The 19,125-nt window shown below is 36.6% G+C and overlaps 2 protein-coding genes across 8 annotated transcripts in view; one reads left to right on the forward strand and one right to left on the reverse strand.

Moving 5' to 3' along the window:
* LOC124629996 (spermidine synthase) overlaps nt 1-19,125 on the forward strand; it is a 37,588-nt gene that overhangs the window by 444 nt on the left and 18,019 nt on the right. The gene's annotated exons all lie outside the window — the stretch shown is intronic.
* The window catches only part of LOC124629992 (phospholipid-transporting ATPase IF), a 31,749-nt gene continuing 12,760 nt past the window's right edge, over nt 137-19,125 (reverse strand). For 6 of the 7 annotated variants that reach the window (XM_047163689.1, XM_047163686.1, XM_047163688.1 and 3 more), the window contains 15 exons: nt 18,763-18,888; nt 12,081-12,302; nt 10,710-10,889; nt 10,262-10,567; nt 9,715-9,962; nt 7,710-8,135; nt 7,135-7,306; nt 6,510-6,700; nt 5,309-5,590; nt 4,733-4,869; nt 4,104-4,239; nt 3,688-3,833; nt 2,784-2,951; nt 2,222-2,377; nt 137-1,863 (listed from right to left, as the gene is read on the reverse strand). In XM_047163689.1, the coding sequence (XP_047019645.1) occupies nt 1,671-1,863; nt 2,222-2,377; nt 2,784-2,951; nt 3,688-3,833; nt 4,104-4,239; nt 4,733-4,869; nt 5,309-5,590; nt 6,510-6,700; nt 7,135-7,306; nt 7,710-8,135; nt 9,715-9,962; nt 10,262-10,567; nt 10,710-10,889; nt 12,081-12,302; nt 18,763-18,888 (3,089 nt within the window). In that variant the 3' untranslated portion in view covers nt 137-1,670. The remainder of the gene's footprint in view (nt 1,864-2,221; nt 2,378-2,783; nt 2,952-3,687; nt 3,834-4,103; nt 4,240-4,732; nt 4,870-5,308; nt 5,591-6,509; nt 6,701-7,134; nt 7,307-7,709; nt 8,136-9,714; nt 9,963-10,261; nt 10,568-10,709; nt 10,890-12,080; nt 12,303-18,762; nt 18,889-19,125) is intronic. The other variant, XM_047163691.1, reaches the window with a different exon arrangement.

Raw genomic sequence — 19,125 nt, forward strand, 5'->3', positions numbered from 1 at the left:
CTTTTTTCTTTTTATTGAAGATCGTGGTCACTGCATTCGCTCATTCTAACAAAAAGTTTACTGCAGTTTGAAAACTATGAAGCGCAGACTCTGTGTGTAAAAACCAAAATATAATTATGCAAATAAAACACAAAACTATCAAAAAATAAATTCATTTAATTTAAAATTATTGGTCAATTAATATAATAAGTATTCTTTAAATAATATTTACAACTAACTATTACGTAACTTTAGCGAGGATAATCTTAATTTAATTTATTGCTACGAAAGTTAAGTGTTGTCATAAGAGAAAAATAAAGTGCATATACTTATATCTATTTTTAATGTAGGTATTAGGCATTGTTTCTGAACAATCTCTCGTAATAAATGCACTGCTTATTAATAATTCTTAAGACTAGCACTTATACTAACTAATAATAATAAATATCGAAACAGAAATATATAAATCTATATAATTTATACAAAATAGTACATATATCTATCTTCATAACCTCAATTTTTACAGTATAGAATTTACTTTAATTTTTGTATAATGTTGTTTGGTAGCAAAATAAATAGCTATCACCAGTAGCATTTTATAGTATACTGACTTCGTGTATACTTATACCAAATCACATTAGTATTTGATAAATAATAAGAAACTCAAAAGACTATATTATATGACTAGTCAACTACTTTATTTTAAGAGCACCAATTTTCAAATTATTTCCCCCTAACATATTTCTTAGGAAACAATTAATCAAGGCTGTGCCCATTAATACATACAAAGTAAATAACTAATTACACTTATTGATTTGCTATCTAAAGTAGACTTAACACTGATTAGGACTGTTTAATATTTAAATACCGGATTCACTACAACCCCCAGTTTGTCGGCGAAACAATTTGCTTATAGCACCTCTCACCCGACTCAAAGGACCAAATCAATTGTATTTAATCTGTTACATATAGAAGAAAAATTTTATAACAAATCAAATTCTTACTTAGTCCATTTTATATTAAATATGAATATTTAAGTACCCTTTAAGTATGACGTTGCAACCATCATTACGGTATTTTTTCTATTACGTCTTTTTCTATATAATATATAGTACTAGTGTATATAATACAGTATGTATGCCTAATATATTAACATTTAAACTACACCCTGTATTTATCACAAGAGTTCCTCAAACCATATTGTACTAATTTTGCAATATTTACTTACGAATATTTTCTTTTAATTCCAATACGTGAATATAATATTATTTACTACCTACTTGTCCATGTAGTATTTCAAATATTTATCGTGATATGTTAATTCTCTTATTTATTAGGATTTTATTATTATTAAATTCACTATTGATGAACAGCGATTTTATTCAACTACAAAATTGGATAACAAATTACAAGGACTTTGTCGTAGGAATCCACGCTGTCCTTCGATCCAAAAAATATATTTTATCTATCTAAAACTAGTTTACACCCACAATTTCACCCGCGTCCTGAGGGATCTGCCAGATAGGGATAAAAATGCTTTGTACTTATCCCGGGTCTAAGCTACCTCTCTTCAACAATTTTCAGCTAAATCAATTCAGCCGTTCTTGAGTCGTAATAAGTATTTATTAACCGACTTCCCAAGAAGTTTTCAATTCCTCAATTTTTAAATGTATTTGCTTATAAACAACTTATCATAGCCTGGTAGTAAATACAGATGGTCTAGTGGGAGTTCGCTGCACGGTTTTGAACCCCCACCGATCCGATAAGATTCTAACTACGAAGTCAGGAATTAGACACGCTAATATCGCCAAAAGGTTCAGGAACCAAAATGTTGGAGCTGCGAGCAGTCGTATGTATGTTCCGAGCACGTCGCCGTCTATTGGACTGGAATTAAACAAACATCATTTTGTAAGGATATGTATATTTTTTTAGTATGGTGCTGTAGGCTTGGATTCCGAGAGCTACCGCGGCCCTGGTACGTAAAAGGCTTAAGAAAGAACATGGTGGATTTTAATCAGTAAGAGTCTGATACTTCCCACTGCACCCACAGCGGGAGAAGTTATTTGATGATTGATCAATAAAAAAAATTTGGTTGAGTAGCTTTACTCTAGTAGTGGCAGCAAAATGAATAAAATTAATTGCAAAAATGATTAATCGAAAAATAAATAATCTAGCACTAATGACATAAATCAAAGTTAATCTTATAGAAATGCGTAAAAAAATAGATAAAAAATATACTTACAAGTATACAACAGAGTACACGACATTGAAGCCCATGTATAGCAGTATGGAGACTAAGATGGACGCCACGAAGATGAGTGTGTGGTACCGTGTCTGAAGCCACAGCTTTAAGTTCACTACTATCGTCATCATGTGGAATATTATCGCACCGAAACACCTGCAAAAATGTATTATCGCTTTAATTTTATCAAAAACTGAGGAGCTTGTAGCTTTAAGTACCAGCGACTTTATTTAACATCAAATGATCGATCGACAACACGAGTTGGGCGATCATAAGGTAAGCAAAGCTTGGCATGGTCGGTCCGTGGATGGACTTCTCTTCGGAAGGCATGCTAAATTGGTGGATCACGGATGTCATTTGAACCTCTTTGAGTCGTTAGGGTAGTCAGAAGCCAAAACATCTGACAACCAGTCTTAACAATGTGTACTGAGTTGCCAGGTGGTAATAAAATGGGGGAGGGTTGATAGGCAGTCACGCATGTAAAATGCTGGTACTCAGTTGCATCCTTTTGGACTGGAACCCGACTCCTAGTTGTGAAAATACTAGCTAGATGATCACTCACCACAGATCGACGGGGCGGCCATCGATGCTGATGACGGAGTACTGTATGACGGCGTATGCGAACCAGTACACCACCAGCGAGTGGTAGGTGGCCGACAGGCACCACGCCACGAAGTACTGCCACGACATCAGACGGTTGCGGCTGATGTCACGGTACAGGATTGGGTTGCTGGAATAATAAAATGAAATAAATATTTTACATTTTTTGCAAAACTAGTATATCTTAGACTGTGTTTCGGATGGCACGTTAAACTGTAGGTCCCGGCTGTCATTGAACATCCTTGGCAGTCGTCACGGGTAGTCAGACGCCAGTAAATCTGACACCAGTCTAACCAAGGGGAATTGGATTGCCCGGGTAACTGGGTTGAGGAGGTCAGATAGGCAGTTGCTCCTTGTAAAGCGCTGGTATTCAGCTGCATCCGGGTAGACTGGAAGCCGACCCCAACATAGTTGGGAAAAGGCTCGGGAGATGATAATTTTGCAAAACTAGTGGTTGAGCAACAGGAACAACTTGAACAACGTAAGTCGCGTGTGGTCAGAGAGCTCCTAACAGAAAGGGGCCGAATCCTCCGTTCCGGATACGTCGACCGAGTGAATGACTGACTGATTCAATCATGAATGGACTGTGGCTGTTTGATGTGCCGCATTGACCAGTGTCAGCACATAAGCACTAGATGTCACACAACAGTACTACAAGTTTGTCCCATGTGCCGCAAAATGACGTGATACGTCAACAAATAGATTTTTTATGTTAAAATAAAAATTGTTAAGGCTTTGGTCTGGGTGTTTATCTGTTGTGTTAGCATCTATGACAGAAGCTGATTTATATTGTACTTTGGCGAGCGTGTATGAGAGTGTACCATTATCATAATTATTATTTTTTAATGCCAGCTTGAGATACAAACCTGGCCAATAAGCTGGCAGGCCACCGCTGCTCGGTGACAGAGAGAACGAGCACAGGTACGGATGTGAACACTAAGTTGTAGAACGTCAGGTACATCGAGTCGAAGATCGACTGCGTTGAAAATACTGTGTGGATTTGAAACAGGAACTGTGGATAAATATAAAAATTCATTATAACACAATTGTTTTTCAAATGGCAATATTAACATTCAAATGGAGAACCTCTTTGGTTGTGGGAAGTGGGTTGTAAAGCATTACATAGATATAACTAAATGGCAATTGGGTAAATACATATAAATAATTGGCAATACATAACAAATATGCACTTTTTTCTTATGTGGAAATTGGTTCTTTGAGTCATTTTTTGGTCCCACGTAAAATGCAGCCTAATTAACCAATTTTATAACTTAAAACTCACCATAATATTCCCTAGGACTAGATTCTTATAGAAAAAATACTGTATAAGTGTGGCCAGCCTCTGATAGTACCAGTGCCCCATCACTAACAACATTTTCTTTATCATAGAAAACTTTGTGATGGCAAAATCAGCGGATCTGAAAATTAAACAAGTATTTTATTTTACTAGTATTTCTTCAATTGTCTCAAATGTTATGCATCCTTGTATCTAAAATTTTGACCCAATAAAAGAAAATGGAAAATACCTCACTTTCTTTCTCACGGTCTCTCTTTCACACACATAGTCTCGCTGTTTTTAGTTTTCTCTCTCTCTCTCTCTTCCTTTTTTTCTTTTAGTAACGTCTAGTTACGTGGTACCAGATTTTCTCCAGTTTAACGAGGAGCACTTCCCGCAATCGGGTAACCTATATTATTTCTCAGGCTCTAGACTACCATAGTTTTTGGCATGAAAGTCAGACAGACAGTTACATTCGCATTTATAATCAATTATCATCTTTCTGCCCTTATCCTAATTTTATTTGGGGTCGGCGCAACATATTTTCTTCTTCCATACTCTTCTATCCGCCTTCATCTCAAAAATAAAATTATTTCTTACCATATCGCATATTTAATATTATTAAGGTAATTTACCTTCCGGCCTGATGTCCCTCTCTGCCGAGGATGCCGAAGCCGACGTGAGCTTCTTGTATCATCGATATATCATTCGCGCCGTCTCCGATAGCTGCTGTTATCGGCCTACTTGGACTGTTCTTTATTAATTTTACTATCTGAAATTGTAACAATTTGATGTATTTTTGGAAATTTTCACCTTATTGAAAAAGGGGCAAACAAGTTCTCAATTAAGTTTAAAAAAATCTGATTGAAAGTGCATTCATATTTAATCATACCTAAAGTAATAAAATAGATAGGATTATGTATTTTATCAAAAATATCGTACGAGACTCGATAAAGGTCTATAAGTAAATCCAGACTGAATCCAAAACGAAATTTTTCGTTTCGGTAGAATATATCATCATTATGAAATAAAAATGTATTGTTCTATTGTTAAGAGTAGGACTCTTCGCATAAAAGTAGCATTTATAACCCATATGTCACCCATTCACAACCGCTTGTATGCCGCTAATTACAGAACAATATGTACAAAATCAATTATGTCTCGCGTATATCTGCGCACAACGGGTTAATCTATTTAAAGTTAAATCTTACCTTAGCCTTCTGTATCGGCGACAACCTACAGCACAAAACGGCATGACAATTGACAGCTATTTCCGCAAAAGCCGGAGCATAAGGGGTGTCCAACACCAAACACATACTAGACCCATCTACGACTAGAGTCAAGTCTCTATAACTAGGTTCGCTTATAATTCGCCTACATTCTTCAAAATGGGCCTGTAAAGCTATATTGTCGGCTACACCTATCATAAACATTCGTCGGTCGTTTTCTGATATGTGGGCGCAGGATTGGGCGACGTTTATTGCTGTTTCTACCTGGAAATTGAGAAATGGGATACCTATGTTAATATTTGATAGCGTAGTTATTCATCAAAGGCATACAATGAGATAATAAGGAGTCGAGGTTGGTATGATCGGAGACAGAGAAATCCAAATGAAATTGGCTAAAATACTGCGACAACCGCAAATAAAATTGACAAACAGCAAGAAAACACTGATGACAGTAGCTTTGTGTTATATCTACATAGTTTAGGGTGGTCAGTATTTGCAGATTTCATAACGGTTAGTTTCTTTTGAAATCATTACAATTAGGTAATTATACCCTATTACAAACGTACTCATGAATCTAATAAAAGGTAAAATGATCCTTATCAATTCATTGCGTCGATATTAAGTAATAGCTAGTATTGTCACAATGAATATTGATATCGCGTGTTTTCGCTTATCCGGACATCAGATATAGGGGCTGTACTATGATTAGAAATTCATATATTTGCGACGTCAATAGGAAATTAGATAAGCTTTTAATATCAATATTTAACAGTCAATATTAGTTTTATCAGCGAATAAATCTGTTTTGTTAGTTGGTCCTTTGGTACGAAATATTTTGCTAGAGGCCTTGAAGGTCCTAAGCCGTGTAATGTTCGCACACATATAATTTTACAATTCTTAATTTCGTTCATTTTTTTTTTTTAATATTGTGAATTCAATTGTATCTAACTGAGTGCAAGCAAAGTTTCAGGCCAAATTATTTGTATTATCTGTATGAACAAATGCCACAAGGAGTCAAATTGCTAACTTCAGAACTGCAAAAGCGAAAATGTACTGTCTGTTAACTGTTTTTGCAACCTTCCTATTGTTTTGTTGCCCTATATTTTCATGTTTTTGAATGGTTTTCGTAATATTTATTTTCCTTAGCTTTAATTTGGATTCAAAGAAACTTCTAATAATTTACCTTATCGCCTGTAAGCACCCAGGTCTTGATCCCTGCTCGTCTGAGCGACGCGAGCGTGTCAGCCACATCGTCTTGCAAACAGTCTTCAACGCCAGTAGCTCCTAACAACGTGAGGTTTTTCTCTAACACCCTGTATTGTTGTGTGACTAGTTGTAATGCGTCTGCACTTTTGCCGTCTAAACTTTTTATTGCTGGAAGGGAGAAAAGGACAAAACTGCGTCAAAAAAAAACTGATATCTTTTTGATCGTAAACCCCACCCATTTGTAGTTTTAAAACTCATTAGGCTTAGGTCTTAGACGATCAATATTGCGCCATATTACAAATTTTGCGTAATTGACATTTAATATAGAAGATTATGAAATCAATTTAGCGACAAAAATTGCACAAGATTTTTATTGTACTATTGTGTAATTTAATTGATCGTCTAGGTGTCCCCGGAAGTAAAAGGTGAATCATTCAGAAAAAGCGTAATTTCCTATCGATTCTTGTAGATATTTTGAAATTGCGATAAAAAGCTCAACTAAAAGCTTTCATGTTGGCAAATTATTTAAAAATATACAGAAAATCACAGTTACGTTACACAAATAAAAAGTAGCTTTTAGACTTATTCACTAATTATCTCACCTTCATTAACTCTCTCATATTCATCTTCAGGTATCTCTCGGTACGCAATCGCCAAAGTCCTGAGACCTTTGTTAGCGAATGTATTAATATCTTTATCCGTTTCCTCAACTAATGTACTATTGGTACACAGAGGGAATACTGAACTTTCTGCTCCCTTACAGAACAGCCAAATCTGGGAAAAAAAACATTTAATTTTAATCAATCTTCATTTGAAACACTGATTAAGAGGGATTTTGAGTTATTTTTGTCGCATTGCATGGTAGAATGGCTATAATCTAATCAGTATTCGGAAATATTAAGTAGATTAAATCAAATTGATACTGAAATGTTAATAACCGTGCCAGTTGTAAAGGTAACTTAAACTTTAATTTATACTATAGGTAAGCAAATTCTTTAGTAAAAATCCCATGGACATGGTCCTTGCGGCTTAGCAAGGGACGTCAGTTTTAACAACGGTTCATCGAAAAATATTTTAATGTGATTGACGGCGAAAGCTAGTTCTCTATTTGAATCTTTATTAGATATCCTACTACATAATCAACTTTAAGATTTCCTAATAACAATGCCAAACTTACCTTCCCATCCTTATCCCTCAATATAACCGACATCCTTTTCCTCTCCGAAGAAAACTCAATCACTTGCAGTCGCTCATACATCTCCGTTAATTCCCCCACTTTTATCACCAAGTCATTCCCCTCCTCCCCTAAAAACGTCACCCCCACTCTTTCGGCTACTTCGACAAGAGCCTTTTCATCCGGACTACTCGCTTGATAATCCATCTTATTACCATTTTCATTTATAATCGTGTTCCAAGTAACATTGTCTATGACGTTCGTAGAAGGTGCGTTAGTTCGTGCTTTTATTTTTTTTCTTCTGAAGAAGTTTAGTAGTTGCAAGTTGCCAGTCCCTGAGAGACGCGCGCTTAATTTTTTCATGTCTTCGTTCGAAACTTGAACTGAGTGGCAGAGAGCGAGGATTTTGAAGAAGAATTTGATGTCTGTCTGAAGTAGAAAGGGATTTGTGTTATATGATTGCACGTAAAGTAGCTTATACAGGAATGAATTTTATCCAGTACGCAAACTTTGTCAACTTATAGTTAAATAAGTTTTATAGATACGTATATTTTTATTTTGTAGTGTTTTAGTACAAAAAAGAAGAGTTATTGATATCGAAAGATGTTTATTTTGTAATCGATAGTACGGTCACAGCCGTCATAGTAGGCACGGCGGCAACGCGAAACCGGTTTACTGACGCGAGCTCCGCTCGGCGCGCGTAAGGGTGCGTCCACATCTGGCGAATGTGCCGCGAATGCGCAGCTCGCGAGCCTTTTGCGACCTGCCCGCGAGCTGCGCGTGCAGTCACTGCAATAGCTTGGTGCGCCTCTTTAGCGCAACTCATGCAAGGCTCGTATAGAGCGCGCGAGCGGCGCGCGATCTGCGCGCACTCAGTTCTCGCCCTTACAGTTCCGTATACTGGCTCAGTACTATCGAAGATGTCAGACGTCGCGCGCCGCCTGCGCGCTGATCGCGTGCGGCGCTTAGGTCGCGCGCGAGCTGCGCGCGGGCGGCGCAGAAGCGGCGCACGAACAAAAATGCACGCGCGCAGCTCGCGGGCAGGTCGCAAACGGCTCGCGAGCTGCACATTCGCGGCACATTCGCCAGATGTGGACGCACCCTAAGAATAGTTGGTATCCATATTTTGTTGATTTTAGGGTGGACAAAAGAATGAAAAAATTTTTTTTACTGATGTTGCAGATATGTTCTGTTAACGATTCTGGACCACCAGTTTTTTTTTTGCGCACTGCTTAAAATTCATTCCTGTAGACTAACATGTTTTTTTTATCGGACTACTAGCTCCTAAAAATCAGGATTTTCATGTCCATACAAAAAAACGCTTCCGCTTAGCTTCAGATTATATTAGTGTGATCGATTTATTTTTCTAATAAAAAGATAAGAATACATTTATCAATTTAATTAATCTTATCAAAGCATCTTTGTTTATTGTTAACTAATTCATAGTTTTACTAATTACATTAGCTAGGAGATTAAAATTCATGTGGCCTGATGTGACTGACTGATGAAAGTACTTATGAAGGAATTTTAGTTATAAATAGTTTACCTTATCTAATGATAATTATCAAGGAGTGGTTGACACTTAACTTCAAAGTTAAACCAATATTTACTTTTAGGAAATCCCATAAGACAATTGTTGCTGAATCACCGCCTAACACTGTGTTGTGCAATCATTGTTTGAAGACAAATACCTAATATAATAATTATAAACTAGTTTGATGTCTTCAGATTAACAAAAAAAAATACTCAATTCTATTTTTAACCACGTTATTGCTTTGGAACCACATTAAAAACATACGAGGCATTATCAAAATAACGACAGCTACCTTATAAAAGAATTAAGCTTTAAATAGATTAGGATTAGTATATTTATTAGGTTTAATGGACGTCATTAAAATAATGTAATCCTTATACCGAGTATTTATTTTTATTTTTACCTCAAATGATCGAAACTTTCCATCAATATTTACAGGCCTTCAAAAATTTCAGGAAATGACAAAAAACTGACCTGACTAATATCCACAGGTTCGTCCAACCTTTCTACATCATAAAGTCTGGAACTCCTTTCTTCATACATTCTCCCCTTTATAGAGCATGATTTGAACACCATAAGGTTTTTAGTAAGAGTGCCTGTTTTGTCTGAGAATAGCACTTCCACTTGTCCTAATTCCTCGTTCAAATCTGACGTGTTCGCTACCGCGGGTTTGCCTGTTTCCTCGCAACGGAGGTCTTCATCCCAGGCGATGAATAATGACCCTGTGATAGAGAAATGGATATGAAGATTTTTTTTGCAAAATTTTAACCACGGAGGAAATAAAAAGTAAGTTAGTCGACTTTATGTTGACACTTCTTCTTGAAGTGGTATTCAAACTATGCGTGATTCGAATCTCATCAAAATTGTTTGAAGTTTTGAAGGGTTTTACGTCTACTACATAATGTGTATTATTAGGAGGCTTTCGTCAGGTAGCTAATAGGATATGCCTTTATCACAATAATCTGTTCACGTATTTGCCAATCCTTTGTGTATAGAAATGTAATAAAACAAAACAACTTACCAATAAACTTATACAGCTCAATAGTGACGTATAACGACATCGGTATAATGTAGTAATACAGCAGTAGAAAGGAGAATAGATCTTGCAGAATGGAGCTTAGAGGGGCAGGGTATGGGGTGCCCGGGCCCAAGTATTTGTCTCTCTCCGGGTGCCGACGTTCAATAAACAGTTTAGCACCCAAAGAGATTACAATTTCAACTATTAGGAGAATTATAAAGTATAGGAGGGACTCGTTGATCGCCAGCTCGCTTGATGAGAATTTGTTTCCTGAGTATTTTGAGTTGAGTGCCAGTTTTGTCTCTTCGCCTGTAAAGAAAATTGAATTTGATACATTCGATTTCTAATAGGTTCCTAAAGTTTGCAGGCTAAAGTCAATCTGAATGATACTGTATCTATTTGATTTTGGAAAACCTTACTCAAACCCCTAGAATGATTATAAAAAACTTACCAGTATAAATGGCACATCCTATCGCCCACTCAGTGTTCTTGACCCTGGACCCCCTCAGCATCAGATGGTCGGTAGTTAGCACCAAACTATCCTGGTTAGGGATCTCTAACCGGCCGAAAAACGTGTAGAGGTCTGGCACATTGTGCGGTACTTCTATTCGCATGCCTTGCGGTAGAATATCTAAAGGAAGATGAGCATAATATGAAAATATTCGAACTATGAACATAGTTACTGATGTCTAAACTTCAAGAGCTCAATTTTAACTAGAAACATTGGCTATCGCTGACTACTTAGGACCATAAGGCGTCGTCCTAATTGGGAGCGATCGTACGATAGCGCGATGCGTTTTTCATCTCACGATCTCACGATCTCACTTGCGAGGTTCAAAGAGGACACTCTGATGAAATCTGTATGTTTGAACTCATCGAACGACGAGAACGCATCGTGTCATCGTACAGTCGCTGTCAATTAGGACGACGTCTTAGATGAAAAACGCATCGCGCCATCGCGCGATCGCCGCCAATTAGGACGACGCCTGATGAAATCTGTATGTTTGAACTCATCGCACGACGAGAACGCATCGTGTCATCGTACGATCGCTGTAAATTAGGACGACGCCTTAGATGAAAAACGCATCGCGCCATCGTACGATCGCTCCCAATTAGGACGACGCCTAAGAGGGTAGGTTAACTAGGTAGCGATCAAAAGGTGTGGAAGCGGGAGAAATCAATGATTTATTTTTGACATTTGATACTCGCTCAGATTTATTATTCCAAAATTTATTTCCAAAAGATTTATCTGTCTATTTATCTGTATCTTTACGCAGAATTACTCATTCTGCCAACAGATGTACATACCTATATTATTGCTATTTACCTTATGTCAACAGAACTAAATCTAGTCAGGATGACAATGAAATTTGAGATTGCTACGTTCGCGCAAATAAAAGCACATGTTATAGACCAAATACCTTTATTACCACAATGACAGGCAAAGAAATGTAATAACACACACAAATGAATGGCTCTTAAATATAAAACATTTAAAGGCTTTGAGACAATTTCTGATTATAGCTTCTGTGATCTAATTAAAATAATACTTAACATATAAACATTTGGAAACAAAATTCTAATGGACTTGAGATGAGATTCTTATCTCTAAAGACACGTTTATGATTAGGTTTATCATTGAAATCCACAATCATAAATTACATTGCGACTTCAAGAAGAACAAAAGAACCATTTTTTTAAGAACTGGTCCTTCAGTACGATGTTAACACATCACAAACACATTTAACACAAATGAGTACACAAGCCATGTATATGGTCAATGAGTCACACACACAAACACCCAATATTCCTGATATAATACCTGGCGTGAAGGCCACTAACGGTGGAGGTACCCTTAGAGTCTTCAAATTCGTTTCCCCGTCAAGGTTGGCGGTAGTGACGTAACACTTTCCTTTCTCGCCAGCTGAGCAGAGAAGGACCAGGTCAGCTGGGACTTCTTTGCCTCTCTTCACGCGAACGAGGGTGCCGGGCGCGATCGAGGAGTTCCGGACTTCTTTTATCACGCCTTTGTGGACTATTTCCACTGTTGGAAGATAGGTCTGTGTTAGGTATATTTTTAGAACTGTTGGGTTTTTTGCTTAGGGATTAAATAAAAGAATGTGGTTTTATTGTAGCATCTTTAAATATTTTCTATTCTGGTTAGGTTGAAATTACACACACACATTTATCAAAGTTTTAATTTTGTTCGAAAAAGCAAGTAGAATTGGTTGTAGTTCTTGGCGTTCTTAAGAATCAAGGTAGTTTATATTAGCTGTAGTTACCTATTATAATATGCAATAACTTTTCCTTGAAGGAAAAATGCTCAAGAATACACTGATTTTTCTTTAGTTCGTCATGGTTTCAAAGAAGTTTGAAAGAAGATAAGATATACAATACAAAGGTGGCATGGTATAAGCAATTTTTTTTGTAAACTTGATAAAATTCAGTGTCGCAGCTTCTATCTATGGAAATATAAATATTGTAGTTTTCTGCACAGATCACTAGAGGCCATGAGAACTCGATACTGAAGATAAATTATAGATAATCGATATTATCTATAACATGTCGGATTTCATCTGATCAAGCCTTTTATCTGGTTATCAATATTATGAAGTTCACTAGATTAGTTGGGAAATCAATAGCTTTATTTTTATAAGGATTATATTGTTTGACTGAAGCCGACGTTAATTAGAAAGGTTGCGAGAGCTTTATTTCACCGCACAGTTAATAAATACAAGTGTTATTACGTAGGTTCTATTACTTATCTATGCTAACACATACATATTTATTATAAACTGGAAAAAAAAATGTTTGTACAAAATTGTTGTTATTTCACTATTGGGAAGCTAAAACTCATGTTACTTAAGGGTGCGTCCACATCTGGCGAATGCGCCGCGAATGCGCAGCACGCGAGCCGATCGCGAGCTGTCCGCGAGCTGCGCGCGTGCATTTTTGTTCGTGCGCCGCTTCTGCGCCGCCCGCGCGCAGCTCGCGCGCGACCTAAGCGCCGCACGCGAGCGGCGCGCAGGCGGCGCGCGACGTCTGCCATCTTCGATAGTACTGAGCCAATATACGGAACTGTAAGGGCGAGAACTGATTGCGCGCAGATCGCGCGCCGCTCGCGCGCCGCTCGCGCGCTCTATACGAGCCTTGCGTGAGTTGCGCTAAAGAGGCGCACCGAACTATTGCAGTGACTGCACGCGCGCAGCTCGCGGACAGCTCGCGATCGGCTCGCGTGCTGCGCATTCGCGGCGCATTCGCCAGATGTGGACGCACCCTTACATAATATGATTCAAAATCAAGCAATTTCGCATTCGCAATATTATTTGAGAATGTTTTCCTCAACTGATAATATAATCAATAGATAGTAGGTAGGATAGCATGCTGATTAGCAAGTGGCAATACTTGTAAAACATAACCTCTGCATTAACTATGGGTGGTTGGTCACCATCAGCTGTTACTATTACCTACCCATAGATAGATATAAGTGTTATTCATATAATTATAGTTGCCACTTAATTCGACTGAATTAGCTTCTAGAATTTTCGTTCAGTCAGTCTGGTAATTCCGGAGTAGGTAGATACCCTGTGTTTACCTACCATAGGATATTTAACAATCAGTCTCTCCCTTCGGTCAAGGCATACCTACGCAATAAGTACGCAATATTTTAAGAAGATAAACGTCGTTTAGATTTTTACTAGATTCAGTTCTATTATATGTAGTAGCACTCGATAGATTAAAAATTCAGGACTTAAAAAAAATCGCATAAGAAGTCATTTTCGTTAGTCAGTCTCATAATAAGAAAGATCCTACATCTAGGTATTGGTTATTATCAATAATAAACATTTATCGTATTCAGATAGATACGTGGGACTTACATTTTTCAGGGCTCATAATTCCAAGCTCATTGACCGTAAACTTTAGGTACCTAAGACATGCTGATTTTAATAAAGATTACGTGCAATCAATATCAGGCGATAATCCTTATTCTGTAAATATTCAATTCTACAATTTGTTTATTTATTTATTTTTGGTGGGAATGCAAACGGTGTCAGACTTTCAGAGAAAGCCATAGGGACCAAATTTGAGTTTTCCCTTGGGATCAAGATAATTTTAAATAATGAGAAATATTAAAACTTCTCAAAGATTTACGAAGAAAAACTTGTTGGGAAAAAGGGTTTTGTATGTACTTATGTAAACCGATGTAGGTAATATCAGGCCTCTGTCACTCGACGTACTTGCGCGCGCTAAATGCCTACCGCTCGCTGGGTTACCGGTAACCCCACGCGGCTCAGGGCTTTCAATAGTCACACGCGCCGCGCGCTCCAATATTATTATTTTTATTTCGTGGAATGTTATGCTGTTGGTTTTTATTAGGTTTTTTACTACCTAACAAACTGATGGATTATTTTGAGTTGTGTTGGTTTATATGCGACTATTGTAAGATTTAGAAACATTTTATATTTATGACCTTATCTAGTAATTCTATTTTTTTTAATAAATTAATACTAATCTACTTTATGATTTTAACGACAGAGATCATTAGGTACTTATTTTACTTTAGATACCTACTTAGTTATATGAACTGTATTGTGAGTTTTGTAGCTCAAAACACATCTCGAGTGTAAGTAGGTATAGTTCTGGTCCAACTTAATGACGACTCGGAACATTACGCGCGTCGCTACGAATTTTTAGGTTTGTATCAACACTCGACGGAGTTGTACCATATGGGTTATGGCACTTGTGCTCGAAAAATAGTTGGAAACCGCCTTTGATTTTGACGAAAGCTTTACTTAAGTACTTACCTATGCTTACGTATTAGGTAATATTTAGTAGTATGTACCCATACTCCATTTTAGTAGGCAATACAATAGTTAACTAAAGAAAAATATTCTTGATATTACTTTTTATTTAAAAACTCAGTTTTCAAAAAGGCTATCTTAAAATAAGTGTAACTTTGTTTCCCTACTTAAATATTAACAAATTGTAAGAAGCAACCCTAAGCACGGCCACGGCACGGTTGCGGTCACTGAACTGTGCGCTATCGCATTGGAATAACAATCAAGCGCTCGAGCTTTTAAGGTTCATTTTATAACGCAGCTAGGAATTTGTAGGTAGTTGGGGAACTTGTAGGTGCTTATAACAGTAGGTATGGACTTTTTTGTATGGAGTGATTTATCTGTTACGTAGTAACTATTATATAATCTGTGGTAATATTATAGAATGATAATAGTTATTTGTTATACAAGAGTGCAAAGTTGCTTTTTAACCGCGGGCTCAATTTTGATGACCGAGCTAGCGAAGGATTCTAAAATTGAAACACGAGCGTAGCGAGTGTTTCAATAATTAGAATCCTGAGCGATAGCGAGGGAATCAAAAGAGCACAAGGTGAAAAATCTTTGCACTCGAGTGCAACACGTAACTTTTCATCCCACCTCATCGAGGAAATTACTAAATGCAAAAAAACAAAATGGCGCGCACATACGAGTATCAAATTAAAAAGACGTACCTATTAAAGTTAACATATTTGGAAACTCACTTTAAAAATGAAACGACGTTAAAAATCTGTGTAAAAACAATAATAAAAAATACTTAATTAATTGAATAATTATTTTAAGCAGTATTTTATTTATTTAATATGTATTTGTTTGAAAAGTCTTATCAAGATTGTCACAAATGGAGTATTGCACACGATGTTCTAAATTCAAATCACTTTTCCACTCTAGAGGATAAAAACGACTTTTGCGCTCAGATATCAAAGGGTAAAACTACTCTTTCCGAGATGGTGGGATGAAAAGATATTTATTATGAGGAAAAGAAAGCAAAAAGTACTTAAAACCTACAGTTTAATGTCATAAAGTTGCCTTTGCTTAACTAAAGTGTACTTTATTCAAAATAAACACGCTGTTAGATCTTATTGGATTGATAACAATTTATAATATTATTCGAATCCGATTAGATCCGGTATTAATGTTTTATCAACTGATAGCAAATTTATAAGAAGGAACAATTTTATAAGTACATACCTGACGTTTAAGTAGAAGGTAAATAACTACCTGCTTAACGTTGGACGCTATCATTAAAATAAATAATAGTTTTAAAAAAACTAAAAAACACGCTTTTTATAGAAAACCGAACTAAAAAATAGAAAATAAATATAAATTAAGAAAATAGTGTTCAAAATTTCAATGAATATAAATTAATAATAGTGTGAATACAAAAAAATATATTTAAAAAAAAGCGTGGGGTGCATGGTGTCAATAGTTATAAATATTTGACAGATATGAGTAGAGTGATTTTCATTTCGATAATACCTTAAAAAGCACCCCACGCTTTTTTTAAATATATTTTTTTGTATTCACACTATTCTTAATTTATATTCATTGAAATTTTGAACACTATTTTCTTAATTTATATTTATTTTCTATTTTTTAGTTCGGTTTTCTATAAAAAGCGTGTTTTTTAGTTTTTTTAAAACTATTATTTATTTTCTACTTTTTAGTTTTTTTGTTTAAAGCTTTTCAGTGATACGAATAGTTGTCACTATCCATACAAGTGGGAAGTTCTCATCAATACAAAGAATATAAGTCCAAACGAGGTATTTTACATATTCAGTTGTCAAGTTCCCTCGACTTTCTCTGGTCTCCATCATCAGGTCAGCTCCCAACCTTCACTGTTGCATAGATCCTGTCAATACAAATAATTTAAGCCCAAACACGAGGTAGTTTACATATTCAGTTGTCGAGTTCCCTCGACTTTCTCTGGTCTCCATCATCAGGTCAGCTCCAAACCTTCACTGTTACAAAGGTCTTGTCAATACAAATAATTTAAGCCCAAACACGAGGTAGTTTACATATTCAGTTGTCCAGTTCCCTGGACCCTCTCTGGTCTCCATCATCAGGTCAGCTCCAAATCTTCACAGTTGAATAGTGCTTTTAGGCGTACACCTGAGTGTCAAGTTTTTACCCTATGTATGCCTACAACTTTCGAAGGTTGCCCTCGATTTCTCAGGGTTTCCATCATCAGATCCTGACCTGATGACTATGGGACCAACTGGCAGCTATTCCGAGTCGAACAAAAAAAGAATCACGTAAATCGGTCTATAAACCTCGGAGTAATCGATGTGTATGTGTAACCTCCTCCTTTTTGGGAAGTCGGTTAAAAATGGAATAATTTTATCAAATTAGTGTATTGTCATCGGTCCTCAATAAATCTACAAAGTTTGAACAAAATCTGGCCGTTTAAAGTGGGTCAAAATCGCGCCCAAAGAAGTCGGTTACAAACCTACAAACATACAAACATACAGGTGAAGCTAATAAAAAGCGTGTAAAAAAACTCTCACAACCTTTATAAAATTGCTTTGACGTTTGACTTTTTAAATTATTCAACGAACTCACGAGGTTGAAACTATTTTTTTTTTAATAATCCTGATGTACGCGTTAAGGAAAATTGCTTAACCCTTTGAACGCTGGTGCGCGGATCCACGCGAGACGTAATTGATTTTCTATTGTTCTCTAATTAGCGACATTCAAGGAGTTAATAGAACTCGCAAAAATAAGGATAGTAGCTAAACGAAGAAATTATCAGTTATGTATTCAAAGAAATGATTCACATCTGACTAAACCCTTATTGGCAGAAAACCCACCTTTATTTATATACCTACCTATTGACTTTCCGGAAATCCCTAACGTATATGGTACTTACTGATTAAATGGATCGCGAAATGATAAAAGATATCAACTATCGCACGTATACTATACAAGGTACCTGTACAGTGTACATGTATGGAAATAAGCATTTATTGAATATTTTGCCAGTACATTTGTCGTATAAATAAATAAGTCGGTATAAGTTGGTGTCTGGCCGCTAGAATTAGTTTGATTAATGATTTGTCTTGCAATAATTGTACTAAAATACTGGCTGAGATTAACTTCGTTAAATGTTTATCTTACTTATTTACACTACATCCGTAATTCCTTATGTTATCCTAACTAGTGTTTCCTATATATCACAATTTCTCTGTATTTTACCTATCAGTTTATTTATCATGAAAGGCAATTTTCAATGGACCCTGGGCTAACAGCGGCCAAATTCATTAGGATTTCAGAAGTAACCAGAATGCTACTGAGCCCGTGGGAAAAGTAACATCTACACCTAGGTATATCATAAAGCTGAAGGATTTGTTTCCTAAAACACTCTGATCGCAAGAAAAAAAGACTTTTAATGCGACTTTTTTCCTAAAAGACGCGGGCGTAACCGTTGACAAAAGCTAGTCTCATATAAAACTCTGTTTATCACAAGTGTTAACTGCTTGTATGCCGCTAATTATAAAACAATAGAAAATCAATTGTGTTAAGCATGCGTGACAAATATCCTCCAAAAAACAATTGGATCTCGCCTATCTCCGCGCAAAATAATCCCTGTGTACCAATACCAAAATACGAGAGACATTTCTCCCAATGGTGTTATGGTGCGTTATATGCCATTATCTGCGGTTATCTTACCTATCTGATTGTTGACCTTGTTGTCGGCCTTGTGTCGCAGCCAGTCTTCATAACCTTGCTTAATGGCAGTCACGAGCACCACGAAGCTTAGGGGAGCTATGCTTGTTAGCGGTGATACCGGACTGTCTGTAAAGAAAATAAGGTTTTATTTCGGTGACAGTTGAAGAACGAAGGTAGGAAATGTGACGGTCGGGATGTGGTAGTGTAAGAGCCATAAGACCAACCGAATATTGGTCCATTCTCATGCAAGCTTTATGTTTTTACTATTTAGCAAATAGCGTTAATTTAGAAAAAATTAAAGCGTAACTATACTGAACTTATATACTCCTGTATGAAAGTCTCTTCCCGCATGAAAATTGTATA

This window comes from Helicoverpa zea, chromosome 4 (genome assembly GCF_022581195.2).
Source record: "Helicoverpa zea isolate HzStark_Cry1AcR chromosome 4, ilHelZeax1.1, whole genome shotgun sequence".
In the NCBI taxonomy this organism is placed as follows: Eukaryota; Metazoa; Arthropoda; class Insecta; order Lepidoptera; family Noctuidae; genus Helicoverpa; species Helicoverpa zea.